The following is a 17,106-nucleotide window of genomic DNA, read 5'->3' on the forward strand; positions in this document are numbered from 1 at the left end:
TACGTTATATATAAGTGAGTGTGGCTCCGGCAGATCCCAGGAACATCATATATCTCTATCTATCTATCTATCTATCTATCTATCTATCTATCTATCTATCTATCTATATATAGATATCTATATATAGATATATAGATATATATATTAGGGGTGCAACAATACATGTATCGGTATTGAGCTGTTCAATACAGTGCTTTCGGTTCGGTACGCATATGTATCGAACAATACAAAATTTTTTCATTTATTTTATCAACTTTTATTCTGACGATGCTGTCTGTGTTGAGAGCTCAGTGGATCTGCGTTTGACTACTCCGCCTAGCCTGCACTGTCGAGCGCAGATCCACTGAGCGCAGCGCAAGCTAGCAAGACAGAAGTTAAGCTCGTTGCAACATGGCAACTGCCTCAACGCTACCTGAAATTGAACCTCCCCCACCCTCATTCAGATCTGGCGTTTGGAACTATTTTGGTTTTCATGTGACGTATGACCCTGAAGGTAAGCGCGTCATGGAAAAAAGTAAAACAGTATATCAGATGTGCCACGCGATGCTCAATTACATTGGTGGGAACTAGTGCGTTAGCACAGTTTGCTCGTTAACGTGTTGACGCTGTCCAGCCCCACGCACGGGGCGATCTGCGGTAGCTCGTTAACGGAGATTTGCCGCGTTATGGAGTGCATGCGCGAGGTCAAAGAATGGCTCCTAGCAAACTCTCTTATCCTAAATGATAAGAAAACTAAAATCGTGGTATTTGGCAGCAACATTCCTCGTGGCTAACTTCGTGATGCCTTTGGTTCCCTTACCAGCTCCCTTTCTGACACTGTTAGCAATCTGGGCGTGTTGCTTGACAGCTCGTTCAAACTCGATAAACAAGTGTCTGCTGTAGTTAGATCTAGTTTCTACCAACTCCGTCTCATCTCTAAGGCTAGGCAGTATGTTCTGCATAAGGACCTGGAAAAGCTCATCCACGCCTTTGTGACCTCAAGGCTGGATTACTGCAACTCACTTTATTTTGGTCTTCATTCTGCCCTCCTTCATAGACTGCAGACAGTCCAAAATGCTGCGGCACCCATTCTGACCAGAACTGGGAAGTTTGCCTGTATCACTCCTGTTCTAGCTGACCTGCATTGGCTACCTATAAAATACCGCATCCAATTTAAAATACTGCTGCTTACGTTTAAAATTACCAACAACACAGCACCGAGCCACCTTAAGGAACTCCTTAAATCGTATGTTCCTGCCAGAGCATTAAGATCATCTACTCAGTTACTCTTGGTGCAGCTTAGATCTCAGCTGAAGTCTAGAGGTGACCGGGTGTTTGCCCTGGCTAACCAGAGTTGTGGAATAACCTTCCTATTGTGATCCGGATGTCCGATTCCATTCAATCTTTTAAATCACGGTTAAAAACCTATTTGTTTAATCTCGCCTTTCCTGCTTGTTAATGCTCGCACCTGACTCTTAGACTTACTCTATTTTTCCTTATACATATTTTTTATGGCTTGTGCTTTTATTATGTTTTTATTTTAATATGCATTTTATATTATCCCTGTGTATTAGTGGTATTGACCTGTGAGCATATTTGATACTTTGCTAAGGCCTTATAATACTCATGTTACTGCTCTGTCTCTAATGTTAAGCACTTTGGTATACCGCTGGTTTTTAAATGTGCTCTATAAATAAAGATTGTTGTTGTTGTATGTCTTGTGTGAAGTAACAGTGGCTCTTCCTTCTGACAGTTAAAGAGATAGGTTGACAAAAAACAAAATCCCCCACACGTAGCTGTGGCTTCTATGCTGCACAGAAAAAGGGAAGTACTACCCTGTCACGTTTTACTTGTATTCAGTTAAATAGTGAGGCCCATGTGAGGTACAATATGGAGCTCTGCATCAAACTGAGTGAGTACTGATCCTCATTTGCATCTGAATCAACATTCAAATAAAATCCATGGATGTGTGTGTCTATTAAGCGGTTTGTTAATGCTTTTTTCAGAAGTCACATTTATTTATAAAGCACAGTGCATGTGAATTTAAACTGAGTGATTAATACGATTTTTATATGATGCAAGTGTTAATTCTGTTGCCTTAAAGAAACCAGATCATTTGGTAACTTTAAATTGCTTCTGCTGATCGCTGTCAGCTGGACACTGAACTAAAAGTATATAAAAGCCAGACTAGTATTATTACTATTATTATTAGCAGCAGTAGTATTAGTATTTTTTGCTGTTGAGATTCCATGTCTTACATATAAAGACATCTGTAATGTGTAATTTTTTTGTCTCTACAGTGGTGAAAATGCTGTTGCTGCTTATAGCTCAAGACCAGAAATACTGTATGTATGCTAAAGAATGTAAGACAAACTTTTGTTAACAGCGACAAATGTCTGTAAGACAGACTTTTGTTAACTGAATACACTTACTGGTCACTTTATTAGGTACACTTTGCTTGTGCCTGTTAGAATGTAATGACAAACCTGTTGTTGAATCAGTGATGCCTCGGTGTGAGTGCCATCATGACACTGCACATTAAACCCGATTTTCATTCCAACCTTTACTCCCTTCAAGCTGGGAAAATGTAGCGGTCAGAAAAACAATACCAACATAAATTGCTATTATACTATTTGTATTGTTACTTTAAGGGTGTTATCATGAAATCAAGGGGTGCTTGAAAAAAATGTCTATCTATGATAAATCTGTGACTCACAACAACCCATTTGGCACCATGCCACATTCAAAGTCTCTCAGATCATTTTTGTTTTCTATTCTAATTGTTGATTTGACTGATTAGCCATTTTGTTAAAGAGCAGTTGAACATATGTCCCTAATAAAGTGACCGGTTAGTGTATATAACAATTACAAATACTAGACATGGCTTATCTTTCTATTTCCTAAGAAAATGATTTGGAAAAAAAAGTATATTGTACTTTTATTGTACTGTACTTGAAAGTGGGTGGTCCCTATTAAATTCACTTTTTTTTAAGAGTAGATATCAATCTCTTCATCTAGTCATTTTTTAATTTCATTTTATCCATTTACTTATTTTTGTGTGTGTGCAGCAGAAGGAGCTTATCTTCATGTTCATCCAAATAGACTGCAGTTCTTTGAATATGACTCCATCTCATTAAACTGCTCGGGGTTTCATGGCCCAGCAGAATGGAGAGTGATCAAAAAGCTTGGCTTAAATTCTACTCAGTGGGAAACATCAAAAAAATTCTTGTACATTAAACCTGCCTTTAAGTCACACAGTGGAGAATACTGGTGTGAAAATGAAGATGGAGAGAAAAGCATGACTGTCACCATCACCATCAAGGGTATGTTTACTAACCACTAACTTCACATTTTTCCAAAATTTCAATATGCTACTAAGACTCAAAAATCAAGATGGACTTGAGTTAAATGTGTTTTTACAGCCATCTTAACTTTAGTCAGGGGGGATGTCAATGTATTCATTTTTATTATAAATCTTCTTGTTTTTTGAGGAGGAGATGTGATCCTGGAGATTCCCGCTTTTCCTTTAATGGAGGGAGATAATGTCACTTTGGGCTGTAGAAAAAAAGGAATGCCTTCAAATCTTCCAGCTGATTTTTACAAGGATGGTCACTACTTGGAAACTGGATATGCAGGAAAAATAACCATTCCCTATGTTTCCAAGTCTAATGAAGGACTGTACAAGTGCAGCTTTTCTGAATCTCAAGGGAAATCACCAGAGAGCTGGATGGCTGTGACAGGTGAGCTATGACATTTTTTTTAGCACAATGGATGCATAATATTTTCAAATAAACTATACAGTTCTGCATTTGAGCAAATGCAATGCACAAATATACACGCAATAGTCTCTTTGCTATATTCTAAACTTTGTGTAGTGGTGCTAGAAGAAAATTAAAGTTTTAAAACAGGTCTCTGCAGTCTCTGCTTGCATGTAAGAATATAAAATATCAGGCATACTAAGGAAATGCTTGAACTGAATTTTATTCAAGAATAAAGCCACACTTTGGGGTTTGTAAAGCTCTAGTTTTGTAAGGCACAGTGTTGCTTTGCGCAATATCGGCATCAGCCTTCAAACATAATTATAATTTTCACTCTTTCATGTCCTACTATATAATGTTCAGATTTAGCATAGATTATGATTGAGTAAGTGGAGATAATATTTCATCATTATTATTATTTTTTTAACACAAGTTAGATAACTAATGTAACCAGGACAATGTTAACTTGAAGTAAGGTGTATTTAGCACATAGAGGGTGGAAAAGGTGAGTAAAGAAGAAATACTCAATGCATCATGGGAATCCCCCAGTAGTGTAGACCTATTGTAGTGTAAATAAAGGTGGATTCAGGAGCAACTGATCCAGCCCAAATCTTAAGTCTAATCTTAAAAGTAGAGAGGCTGTCTCCCGAATCCAAACTGGAAGATGGTTCCACAAAATAGGGGACTGAAAACTGAAGGCTCTCCCTCCCCTTCTACTTTTTAAATACTCTAGGAACAACAAGTAAGCCTTTAGTCCGAGAGGGAAACGCTCTAATGAGGATTTTTTAAGGACATCTTGATAATAATGAATTACTCCAGCATAGAAGTAATAAATGCATGAACAAGTTTTTCAGCGTCACAATCCTATCTCCAGAATTATTAGAATGAATCGTCTGCTGACCATGACTGTGCAAAAGGTCATTGCAGTTTCTTTTGAGTTATTGATTTAGTTGATCTAGTGAGAAACTAACACTGTCTTCACTCACGTGAAGGGAATATAGATTAGATTGTTATCCATTTCATCATCTTGAAATACTTAACAAAAATTAACAAAATACAATATTGTATATTTATTGTGTTAGCAGCACATGTTGCTCCCACACCTCAGGAGACAATACCTCAAGATGATCAAGAGACTGAACAGAAGAGCTCTCCATCCAGGTCCACTGGACTCTCCATCATATTGCCTGCTATGTTGATCATTTTGGCTGTGGATGTGATAATAGTGGCTGGACTACATTACTGCCAGAAACACACAGGTTTCTTTCTTTCTATATTTGTGCATTTACTTATTTATTGTGCCAATAATTTAAGGTGAACAGAAAATTAAATAATACAATTTAATTCATATGATGTTCATTGAGGTAGATATCAGAAGAAGTCTTTTGCTCAGTTTGGATGTGCAGTAAAGCACTTATAATAACAATAGATTAATGTGTTCAGTGGCAAAACAAGGCAGAAAGAGAAATAATTTTTGGAATTATTAAATGGATGTTTATTAATGTAAGATTATCTGTTTGTTCTTTAACTTTTTATTTATTGTTCTTCTTTTTATTTTATTTTGTTCCACCTAGTAGCAAGCTCTTACGCTGTCATGTCAGTAACAGGTGAGTAGTTTATAAATTCAAGATTCAAGGTCTTTATTGTATACAACAACATACACAGTATACAGCGTACCAAAATGCCGTTTCACCACAAACCCCCCATTTTGCATTTATGAGAATATAAAAAATAGACAGTGTTGGGGAATACATTACGTCACGTATTTAAAATACAAAATATGAGTAAATCTATTCAGTTTAAAAAGGTGGTATTCAGAATACAGTTACTTTGTTGAAATAAAGGGATTACATGGCGGTATTTCTTGTTTCATATATTAGGCTATGCCCTCTCTATTTTTGGTAATTCCACGCCAGTGGAAACCCAAACAATACAACGTGGTCATGTGCAATTGCAGTAAAGTGAGATGATTGCGCAGTAGGTATTGAATACCAGGTTCAGGTTATGGTCAGGTTTTAGTAGAGAAGACAAGCCAAAGACATGTGCAAGGTGTAAAATTTGCAAATATAGCATAATGTAGATGTGTTCAGTGACCATGTGACTGAGGTGTGCGAATAAGCATATTGTTCCAAGGTCCAGTTTGTAGTAGATTTGTGGAAGTTTGTGTTGTTTTTGAGTCTTTTTGGTGAGTATTGTAAAAGTGTTTGTAAGAGTGTTTATGTTTATTTTATTAATCTTACACTCATCTCTCCTGCGAAGTTTTGAGTCTCAGTGAACTAATTGTAAAATTAGGAAGCTGTAACACAGTATCACCAAGAGTGAGTGTTTTTATGTGAGAATGTCTTTCAAATAGACTAATGAGTAAGTTATCTTTCTGTCACCACATACTACTTATTTCAAAACTTTTTTTATCTGTTTCAGTGTATAAAAATGTTCAGGCAACTCATCTACAAATGGATACCTACAACAATGAGACAAAACAGAAAAAGAAATGAGGTACTCATTTTACATTTTATTATTATTATTATTATTATTATTGTTACTTTATTTAGGAAAACCATATAGGAAAACTATATATTTTTCTATAACTTATAGAAAAATATATATCTTAAAATATGATGATAATAATCATGATATCATAATTTATAGTGTTCTGTATTTGACATATATTCATATTTTTGATTTGCTTGATTGTTCACTGACAATGGGACACAAAGAGCATTATATTAGTGTTGAAATAGACACGAACCTATTCAGGGTGTGCCCCACTTGCTGGGGAAGTGGAATTAGTAAGAAAGCTCCTCCAGATGATGATTGTTATGAATTGACAATGAATAAAACAAATTACATTAAATTCAAATATCCAGTGCCAAGTCAAGTCAGTTCATTTATAAGCACAAAAAAAACAATACTGACCAAAATACTGTTCAACTATATCATGAAAGCAATAATAAAAACACAATACACATAACCACAAGAAAAAACTAAAAAGAAATGTGAAGGCTCAGTCTAGATTGAATGCCAAGGCATGAAAATTAGTGTTGAAACAGGTTTTGAAAAGTGTTACTGAGTGTTGGTGAGGTCCTAATAGGAGGCCAGGCTGTTCCAAAGTTTACGGGAAGCTAGAACAAAGATACAAATTCCTCTCTTCTTTAACTTCTTGGTACAACCAGAAGCAATTTAATGACTGAAACAAATAAAATATTACAATCAAATCCAAACGCACAGGCATTTGGATTTGGATTTTATGTTTTATCCTAAGAGCCTCAGTGGGTAAAAACTAGCTCTGACATCAGCATTTTCTTTCTTAAATGTAAAGATATTGTCAAAAACCACGCTTAATACCAAATGTGTTTTTCAGAGGGTCAAGATCACCTTTGAAGTAGGAATCTACAATTAATAAAAGATCACTGAACATGATTAAAAGTGCTGATTCTGCACTATGATGCGCTTCTAAACCACTCTGAAATGATCCATCCAAGTGATGGTTGAATAGATTTCTGATTTTCATGCTTTTCATGTTGCTTTAGCATTTACTTTCATCTATTCAAGATTGGTTGCTCTTAAGCCACCAGCTTAGAAGTAAGAGCTACGTGCATCTTACAACACTTACAACTCAGCTCTCAATACAGATGAGTTTGAGTTGAACATGTTTACTGGCAGATGTCTGACATGGGAAAAAAAAAAAAGAAATAGGAAAGAAGTGATTAAAGATTAAGTTTATCTAAAATTCCACCGTATCAAAACATGTGTGTTTTAGTTAAAAGGTATTCGATAATTATTTAGCATTTGTTTTTAATTTTGAAATCTTTCTGACTCTTGCATACAAAAGGCAGGGCATGCACTTAACAGAGTCCAATAAATAATAAGTGAATATTATAGTAAACCCAATTTGCAAGGGTCAACTTTAAGTGCTATTTAACTACAGCAAAGAGCCATTTTTATTATGTTAATTGCTATAGGTGTTATTAGGTGTTATCTTCATATATTATACTGGCAGCTGCATTTATGTTTGACTCGTTGACTTCAGTTACAATACATGTGACTTCTGGAAGAGCAGTTGCATAACTTTTTGTAACTTCTATGGCCAGTTTTCTTATATTGGGCATGTAATACACTGTCCTGTATAAACTTATTTTTTAGCCCATGTGTCTCTTTATTTGTACCTGTATTATGTGGATCTATTAATTATACATTTAGAAGACATGTACATGTATTAATTAGAAACATAATAAAAATACATTTTCAGATTCAGTTTATACAAAGGAATATAGAAAACAGCATATTTGTCAGATATATTCATGAATTTATGACATATCAAGACTAAAACAAACAAAAAAGAAACCTTGAAAAGCAACAAAGATTTAGAATTACTATTCTTAAAATGTTTCAACATTTCAAACTTATATTTGCCTTCCTATTAGAGCTTCAATTTTTGTTTTTTAAGGTAGTGGTTTATTATAGTTTAGCAGTTATACCACAATACAGTTTTACTTTATATGCTGGTAGATACTGTGGTTATTGTGAATATAACCATTGGATGTTCGCTTAACCTGAAGTAGACATGCAATGTGACAGATATAACTGTGGCTTAAGACATTAGAATATATATAGAATGCAATTTAGAGTTCCAATTTAGAGGACCTTTAGAGGTCACCTGCCCTCTAAATGCAATAAATAAAAATAAAACTTCTTTTTATAATAAAAGTAAAAGAGAAATATCTATAAGATAACATCATGCAGCAGTGGATTTCTCAGTCTGTCTTGACTCTGGACACTTGCAGTTTTTACACATGGAAATCACATGTGTGCTAAGATGCAGGATTAGAACACAGGTTTAATCCGAATAAACTACTATTTTTCTGCTTGTTTCTCCTTATAAAAAACGTCCTTTTAGCACCACCGATATAACCAGATTAGGCAGCAAAATAACTGAACTAAAATTATCATTAGTGTAAATGATCCTGATGTTTGTGGAGGACCGTAAAAGTGATATTCAGCTGAGCATCATGGCCCTCCTGTCCTCCACAGCTTTCTGCCAGTGTTTAGACAGCATGAACGGTGTGCATTCTAAAGTAGAGGCTTTTAAAGCAAGTAGAACGTGAGTTCTATTTGACGGACTGACTGACGATGAGAACACAGCTGAACATAATCTGACACATAGGAAGTAGAACATGTGGAAAATAAACAGTGAACATGAATGAACTGAAAACACTGGGTCACAACCCAGGAACCCTGACATTACTCTTCGTCATGCTGTTTGAGCATTCAGCCATTTTTGCAACAAAATTATCCACCACCACACTTCCACATCAGCTTTGTCAAGTTAGTGACTGATTTGTTTATTCTTTTAGCTTTTGCTGCATTTTTCTATTTGTTTTCTTTCTTTGTAATCTTTTTTCGATTTCTGTTGTGTTTTGTGGTGTTTTTAATTTGATGGTGTTTTCTTAAGTTGCACTCCTTTTGGCCTCTCAGGACCACTGTAACTTTTGCTATTTTTTGTTTAGTGCCATGGTTGGTTTACGTTGCCTTAGGATTGTGTGTCCAGAGTCAAGAGAGACTGAGAAATCCATCAAGGCGAGACGTGCCCAGACACAAGGTTTTTCTACTCTTGATGATACACCAGGACAAATTCAACAGTGTGAGGAAGAGGAGGAGGAAGAAGTGCCAGCTCAGAGATATATAGAAGAGCGGAGGTGAAGACACAGACTGCTCTTTCTTGATGAAGGCTGTTAGAAAAGTTTAAAATAATTAGCAATGGTTAAATAAATAAATTAGCACTGGGCAGTGAAAAGGTATACATTCAAAAAGTTAAAGTGTGTAAGCACTCGCACCAAAATATCCCTGAAAATAAACGTCAAGCATATTAACTTCAGTTTTATGTTTCTTCAGTTAAACATGAAATATTTTTGAGTAATATTACTGCTTTATCTATGTGTTTGTTTCATATTGCTGTTTATATGTTTTATATATTTTGTGATAAGTTCATCTGCTGCATTACATCGTATTTTATAAGCATGTTATACATCTGTATCATGCTCTGTTAGGCCCATTAAGCCATTTAAGGATCAGATATCTTTTCCATCTGACCTAAGAAAATTATATGTCATGATTTTCTCACCCAATAAAGGGATACAGGCTATTCTCATTTTATCAGCAGCTTACTCGTTTATAAACAAGAAGGCCCAGAGGTAGCACTGACGGTTGCCAGAATACTTTATAGTATGTAACTTTATTTGTTGTGTTTATGAAATGTATAGTTTTATTTTTTGAAGAACCTTTTGATGTAATGTGATGTGCATTATGTGTCGAGTTATGACTGAATGGCTGAACTGCAGCACAGAAATAAACGAGATCTTATCTGGATAAGATGATAACTTTGATTTCTTCTCTATTACAGCACAGCTTTTTTTAAAAATAAATAAATAACTGCCTTCAGAAAATGTCATCAGAAAAATTCAAAAAGATATTAATTTTTTTATTCAGTTAAGCCTTTTCACCAAAAGAGCAAGCTGAAAAAAAAGAAAGCTCAAACTTTACCTTCATGTATTTCAAAAACCCCACATCTAAAGTTGCATTCATCTTATTTAACTCTACTCACATAAAAAATATTGTTAGGTTAATATACAGTACATCTATAATATATGTGTGTGTGTATGTTTCTTTTAGCATCTGAGTTGTTTTTTAAGTAGTTGTATATGTTGTATTTAAATGTTTAAGGTTTCCTGGTTTGACTCTAAATTTGATTTCTTATGAATAGTTTCTTTCTGTTTCTTTATCTCTGACAGTTGCAAAATTATGTTTTCCTTCTGTTTCTCTGCTATTGTTTTTATGTTTCTCATTTTATTACATGCTTGCTGCATGCTAATCAGATGTCTTTCAATGTTTGTTTCCATCTCTTCATATGCTGCTCTTTGCTGTGGTAATCCGTGTTTGCTTTTAGTTATAATGCTTTTCAGATCCATGTATCCCTTTGCTCGGGCCTTTTCTGTGTTCTTATCCACTTCCAGAAACTGCTTGCCCAGGTTCTCCACCTCAGATGCAAATGTATTGCTTTGATCTCCGAGTTCTTTTTTCACTTCTGTCAGGTCAATCTGTTGTTTCATCAGTATATTAATCAGCTCCCCCAAGTCTTTCAGTTCTTCATCTTTCTTCTGTAATTCTTCAGACTTCTTCCTTTCTGCCACGAGCAGCTCTTCTACTTTCTGTCTCTTTCTTTCTGTGTAAACGCATAAATAGTTATTTTGTTGAAATTGGCAGAAAAAAATGTGTCACATAATTTAATTAAAACATTTATAATATGGTTTGAAGGACGATAATGGACATTAAATAAAGAATATTAGAAATTACCCTTCAACAAAACAGATTTTTTTGACATTTCATTGCTATAGATTCTGGGCCATGCGTCTAGGATCAGGGGCTTTTTAAATGAATCTATCATGATACAGTAAGTACACTGTAAAGGTCACTAATGCTTATTCACATTAAATTGTTAAGAGTTACCAGAGTTAGATACCTTTAGATCTGTTTTGTTTCCATTTCCACACAGAAATAGCTGCTGCAGTTAATATGAAACAAATTGCTAAGATAATGCTGACACGGTCAGCAGGAAAATGTGGAACTGCAACACAATCACCTGAAATGAAAAATACAAGGGAATTACATTTATACAAAGATCTTTTTCCCCAAAATTCTGGGACTCTATAAATAATGTCTAAAAAATCAAATAAGAGAAAAAAACATTTCTTGCCTTTCATATCTGAGTTAATAAAAATGATGCTAGAAGCAATTGTATAAGTGTATGGAATCAGAGGAGGTTGTTTCCTGTAGATTTGAAATTAAAAAATATATTTTTCATATTCTTAACGAACATACGAATTGGGGCAACTGAGACTTAGGAGGGTCGTCTACCAATCACAGTGTTGGTTGCTCAATCCCTGGCTACTCCAGTCTACATGTCAAAGAGTCCTTTTTGCCTCCACCCATTAGGAGTGTGTGCGTGTGTGCAAGTGTGAAACAAAGTGCTTTGTTGCATTTTAAAAAATTGTTTGCATGAAAGTGTGTTTGGGTGAAGGAGCCTTGTAGTAAAAGGAGCTCTGAGTGCTTAAATAGACTAGAAAAGTGTTTTTTTCTTGATCCTTTTCACTACAGATTAACAACAATTTTTAATGCAGTGATGATTTTCCTAGTTTCCTACGTGTATTGCATGTCTTGTTTATTGCCTGATGCATTATATAATTTCTGTATGGTTTTGTTATTTCATGTTAAGTTAAATTTTGGAGAGCCTTGGGCTTATTTAGTAAATTCTTTTTTGTGTTCCCATTCTGTTCATCCAGTCTTGTCTTTGTATGTTTGTCTGCACATTTAGCTATATTTAGTTTTATTTTGGTAACTGCTGTATTCTGTGTGTTGTGTTCTTTTCACATCCCTCTACCTCCGTATGTCTGTAGTGTTCAGTCTGTCTCCATCTGTTCAATGTTGTGTCGTGCTAGCTGTGTTCCCAGGCCTTGTATTCCCAGTGCTTCCAGGCCTAACCAGAGCTCTCTTGTTCTGTATCCCCTAACCCACTCTCTGGTTTTGGACTTTATATATTCTTCAGATTTCCCTGCACCTGTTCGAGTTTGATTCCTGCCTTCAGCATTCTGGATTGGGGTCATCCTTGAACTGGTACACATAACATAGGGTCTTCAGATCACAGAGTGGAAAAAACAAAACAAAACAAAAAGACACCCCTTCCATAGAGAGGTATTTTGGTATTTAAAACCAAAAACAATTATCCAAACATAGTCCAAACATCCACTGTCAGATGTTCCACTGGGTTCTTTTTAAATTATAGAGATTTTTAAATATTGTTGCTTGTGTCCATTTGGGAACATCTTTTTTCAGTTTTAAGATTTGATAATGATCTTTTTAGTGCAATCAATTAACTATAGCATTTTAAAAAAATCAAATTTTATTTTTATTTATATTTCTAAAGATTAAAATAAATACAATTTACCTGAAACATGTATGTGTGTCTCTCTGCTCTGTTTCATATCCCTTTGCTGAAATCTGCACGTGAAGCTGTTTTTGTGTCTCTTCTCCACAGTCACTCTGCTGCTGACAGTATAGAGGTCATCAGGACCTCTGAGGGTCTCTGTAGGTCCAGCAGAGAGGAGGTTTCCCTCACCATCCAACCACAGCAGCTCAGGCTCTGGATACCAGCCTGCGGACTCACACTGTAACACCAACCTGCTGGTGTTTATGTTGATTCCTGATATTGTTGGTAATGAAAGAGAGCCTGATGATGCCAAAGAGAAGAATGTGTTCTTACAGAGCACAGTGTTTCTGGTCAATTATATCAGCAATAAAAATGTTTTAATCAGTTTGGATAAAGGTTCCCTCCAAGCGTACTGAGCAGAGTTATATGTTCTAACAATAATTTACTTCTGCAAATTGTTTATTTCCAGCTGGAAAATAAAGGTTGAACTGTTGCTAGAAAATGTCACAGTTCAAGAAACTGCCATGGTGCTATTGCCAGTTTCACACAAGGTCATAGTGTACAAAGCTCTATTAGGATGAAGATGGAAAACTAAGATAAATTATTTTCAAAAATATTCAAAACCTGCATAGGATCAACCTTCTTATTTCCTGCCATATAATGCAAAAATCAAAAAATATATGCACCATTGTAGTTGGTAAAGGACAAAGTGACTGGTGTGTGATAAAATAATGGAAAAAACCAGCAAAGACTGGACTGGATAAAGTTGATTACTTAAAACAGCTTTATATTAACTGCAACAGTTTCATGTAACTATACAGCCAAATGCTCCCCACGGCATATAAAGAGACATCTTTGTAAGGATCACTTTACTGTGTGTTAAAGTTTTTCCTTTAATTTGTCATCAATTTGTATCTCACAGTGTACTGAAAAATGTCAACTTACCAACAAGAAGTTCAATGATAGATGCTTTGTGCTCTGAGGGAAAAAAGCATCTATATCTGCCATTATCAGAGTGTTTGACTCTAGTGAGTTTCAGTGAAAGGTCTCCCTGCTTCAGTTTCTCAGTGGACAGTGATGTCCTTCCTTTGTAAGATGGGTTTTGATTAACCAGATGGTTTTGGCCCTCGTACCACACATGGACAAATCTGGGATCCAAGTCAGGTCTCCCCCACTCCAGAATCTCAGAAACAGCGTCTGATGGAGGTTCTAGGTGGCATGGTAAGATGACGTCCTCACCAACTAATGTGATTATTGTTTGAGATGGTGTTACTGTCTCAGACTGACCTGAAAAGCACAGGACAAAGTTTATATCTTACAGTCACATTAATGTTTGTGGATTCTTTGCAGCTGACTCTTGATTGTTTAATTTTATTTCTATTGTGCTGATGTATATGTGCAAAATCGTGAAATATCTTCAAACCTCGTTTAACTTTATATTGAGTTTAAAGTATTCAAATTAGTTGATGAGGTTTGTGTAGAAGTTACCTGTCTTAATATCTATCAGAAGGAGTAGGATCACAATGTGGTGAAAAACCAAAGAACATAACTGAGGTTTCAAGATGAGCTGGCCATACTGGGGAAACATCCTGGTTCTCTGGAAATAGAAAGAAAAGAAGCAGTAAGAAGAGCATACTTCAAACCTGATTACACAGAGTGAGTTGACCTTAAATATTAAATTACTGTGATATCAAGTTTGTATATTCAGTAGTAAGCATTTTGTCAAAGATCAGTTAAAAATTCAGTGAATTATCATAATTTAAATTGTGCATACACTTCCTAGATCCATAGACCATATTATATCAGTAGAGACAGCTCCCCTAAAATACAATCAGCAGTCAAATTAGTCAAATGTATTTGTGCTATTCTGGTTACTACTGTAAGTGCGTAAATATAAATAAGTACCGCACTGAAATGAGTAGTAAAACAATAAAAAGTAAAATAAGGTCTGTGAGATTACTTGTTTAAAAAAATGCGAATTTGGTAATTACTTCTCTTAAGTCAGCAACAATTTACAACATAAAACAGATCATTCCACATAACTTAGTGATCTAGCTAATATATTATCATGGTATTGTAGTTATCTAAGGCACATAGATGCACAGGTTTTTCTTGTCTTACGGCTCCACTTTTAATTGCTTTTTTTGGGGTCACAGCTCTAGGCCTTTTATTCTGTTTTTAGTGCCAAATGCAATTTAAAATCAGCAGGGAAACACTAATTATCTTAATTGCAACATTTCCCAACAGTGTTATTTCCTATTTGAGGTTTGTGGGAAAATATGTTGCAACCACAGATCTTCCCCTTGGTGCAATCTTTTTTCCCCTTTTCATTTGGTCTTTTGTTCTTGCTGTGTGTGAGTGTGGTGTCTTGTGATAATTATACACTTGATCACAAAGTCCAGCACTGGTGATACATTAACAGCAAAAAGTAAAGGCAGATTAAGACAAGCAAGTAAAAAGAGATCCGAACTGCTGCCCAATTAAGAAAAAAACTGGTTGAGAGTGTTGTTTTTACAATGGTTAACAGAAGAAACACAATTTAATGAAAGCTTACTGAACAAATACTCGGACAACAGTATAAATCAAGAGAACTAGTTTTAAATTTACGTTTATCAAATTAGAACTACAACAAAAGAAGTACAGTCAAGATTAAAATAGAATCATATTTATGTAACTTTATACACTTACCAGTTGTTTCTCTGAGTGAGTTTGCACCTACGTTCAAAATGCTACACAGGATCTTCGGCTGTGCTGAGCTTGAAAAGTGGAAGTGTGTGCTTTGACCGTCTGTGTGATCTTTGGTACAAGGAACTGCTCCAACTATCATAAAATCACAGCCTTTGATATACAATTGTATTTTACAGCTCTCTGATTACAGATGATACAGTCGGGGTTATTGCTGCACGTTGCTAGGTCAACCAGTCAGACAATGGGTGGGGGTAATGATGTTACGTCTGACACTGAAGCTCTGAGGCATGTGTAAATGGTGCGTGTCCAAATGTAGCCTGTGTCGAGGTCTGTATCTTTAGAATATCAAGTAACCAAAGATAAACAAGACCCGTTATCTGACTCAAGCAGTTCAGAAGATGTAACCAATATATTAGTTTAACAAAGAATAACTGTTATGGCCCAGGTCATGATGTTGTGTGTTGTTTGTGCTCCTCACACCTGAGGGTGGCGTTATTCGTTCTCTTTGTTTGTACCTATGTAAGTTCCAGGTGGAGCCATACCATTGGCTGAGGATGTAATGAGGCTTTGAACTGGCCGAAGGAGGTTTGGGCCTTGCTGCTGCAGTTTAGGCTTGTGTGTAAAGCTCAGGAGGTGTGTGCTAGCCTCTCAGTGGACCAAAGCTTGGATTATGACGTGGTTAGTGCTACAGTATTGCTTGCTTTTGAATTGGTGCCTGAAGCGTACCGAGAGAAATTCTTACATTGTGGGAAAAGGGACAACCAGATATATATGAAGTTTGCACGTGAGAAACGGTTGCTTTTTGATAAATGGTGTCAGCAAGTCAAAGATTTTGCACAGCTGAGGTATCTAGTGCTTTTGGGGGGTTTTAAGAAATGCTTGCTAGAGCATGTGGTATTTTATTTAAATGAACAAAAAGTTGAGTCTCTTGCAAACGCCGCTGTCTTGGCAGATGAATTTGGCCTAACTCACAGGAGTGTTTTTTTTTTAAATCTCCGATGCATCAGGACCCTATGGTTTCCCCTGGTGTGGGGAGGACATGGTCAGTTCTCAAGAACATACATGCTCCAATCCAGAAATTTGTATTAGATATTGGACACAGATGGTGAACTGCTGTCAGACCCTGAATAAATTGTGAAACGTGTCTGTGATTACTTGGGTCCAAAACTCGATGTTCCAGAAGAATATGTGGCCGCTGCTAATCTCTCAGCGGCACCATTAAGACGGCAGGACAGCAGGGCCTCTTCCCCATTAGAAAACTCTCCTCCACCACTAGCAGGAGAATGAATAGTGAATATCTTAAGGCTACTGCTTGTACAGATATCATGGCTGGCTCACACAAGCTTACTCTGCCAATGCCACAGGCCATGTGAGTTTACAGCCCCTCCCACCAGAGTTTACTCCCCAGTTGACTGTCGTGAAACAGGCGTAAATCAGTGACATTGTAAAACTTGCAAATATTATAGGGCACATTCTAACAAAACAACCAATAGATGTAACTGAATATCACATAATATCAAAAGACTAACTTAACACTGGGTTAAAACGACACAGATTTTTACTTTGCTCTGTTTTTGCATGAAATGGATCTGAGAAGATGTTGAGGGTGATAGTATTTTGAGATGCTGTCACCCAATAATAACCAATAATATCACCCAATAATAACATAAGTCTTGAATCAGTCTCAGAGAGGATGGCTAG

At 36.0% G+C, this 17,106-nt stretch overlaps 1 protein-coding gene across 5 annotated transcripts; it reads left to right on the forward strand.

Annotated features, from left to right (window-relative positions):
- The first annotated feature begins 336 nt into the window (after window positions 1-336).
- On the forward strand, window positions 337-10,103 carry LOC113019629 (uncharacterized). Of its 5 annotated transcripts, none has more exons than XM_080293448.1 (6): window positions 337-3,302; window positions 3,471-3,719; window positions 4,823-4,996; window positions 5,312-5,344; window positions 6,159-6,233; window positions 9,245-10,103. In XM_080293448.1, the coding sequence occupies exons 1-5, from the start codon at window positions 3,278-3,280 to the stop codon at window positions 6,230-6,232; spliced, it is 555 nt and encodes a 184-aa protein (XP_080149574.1). In that variant the 5' UTR covers window positions 337-3,277; the 3' UTR covers window position 6,233; window positions 9,245-10,103. The 5 variants fall into 5 exon arrangements, with proteins under 5 accessions (XP_080149574.1, XP_080149566.1, XP_080149568.1 ...); XM_080293440.1 differs by having other exon boundaries at window positions 350-3,302; window positions 4,820-4,996; XM_080293442.1 differs by having other exon boundaries at window positions 351-3,302; window positions 4,820-4,996; window positions 9,272-10,103.
- The last annotated feature ends 7,003 nt before the right edge of the window (window positions 10,104-17,106 follow it).

The sequence above is a fragment of the Astatotilapia calliptera genome, chromosome 3 (assembly GCF_964374335.1).
Source record: "Astatotilapia calliptera chromosome 3, fAstCal68.1, whole genome shotgun sequence".
Classification (NCBI taxonomy): domain Eukaryota; kingdom Metazoa; phylum Chordata; class Actinopteri; order Cichliformes; family Cichlidae; genus Astatotilapia; species Astatotilapia calliptera.

Bases quoted from the DNA above. Each gene is read 5' to 3' on its own strand.
- LOC113019629 (XM_080293440.1), top strand. From the start codon at position 3,278: ATGACTGTCACCATCACCATCAAGG. The intron at 3,720-4,819 runs GTGAGCTATGAC...TTATTGTGTTAG, and splicing joins GAGCTGGATGGCTGTGACAG to CAGCACATGTTGCTCCCACA. The intron at 4,997-5,311 runs GTTTCTTTCTTT...TGTTCCACCTAG, and splicing joins TTACTGCCAGAAACACACAG to TAGCAAGCTCTTACGCTGTC.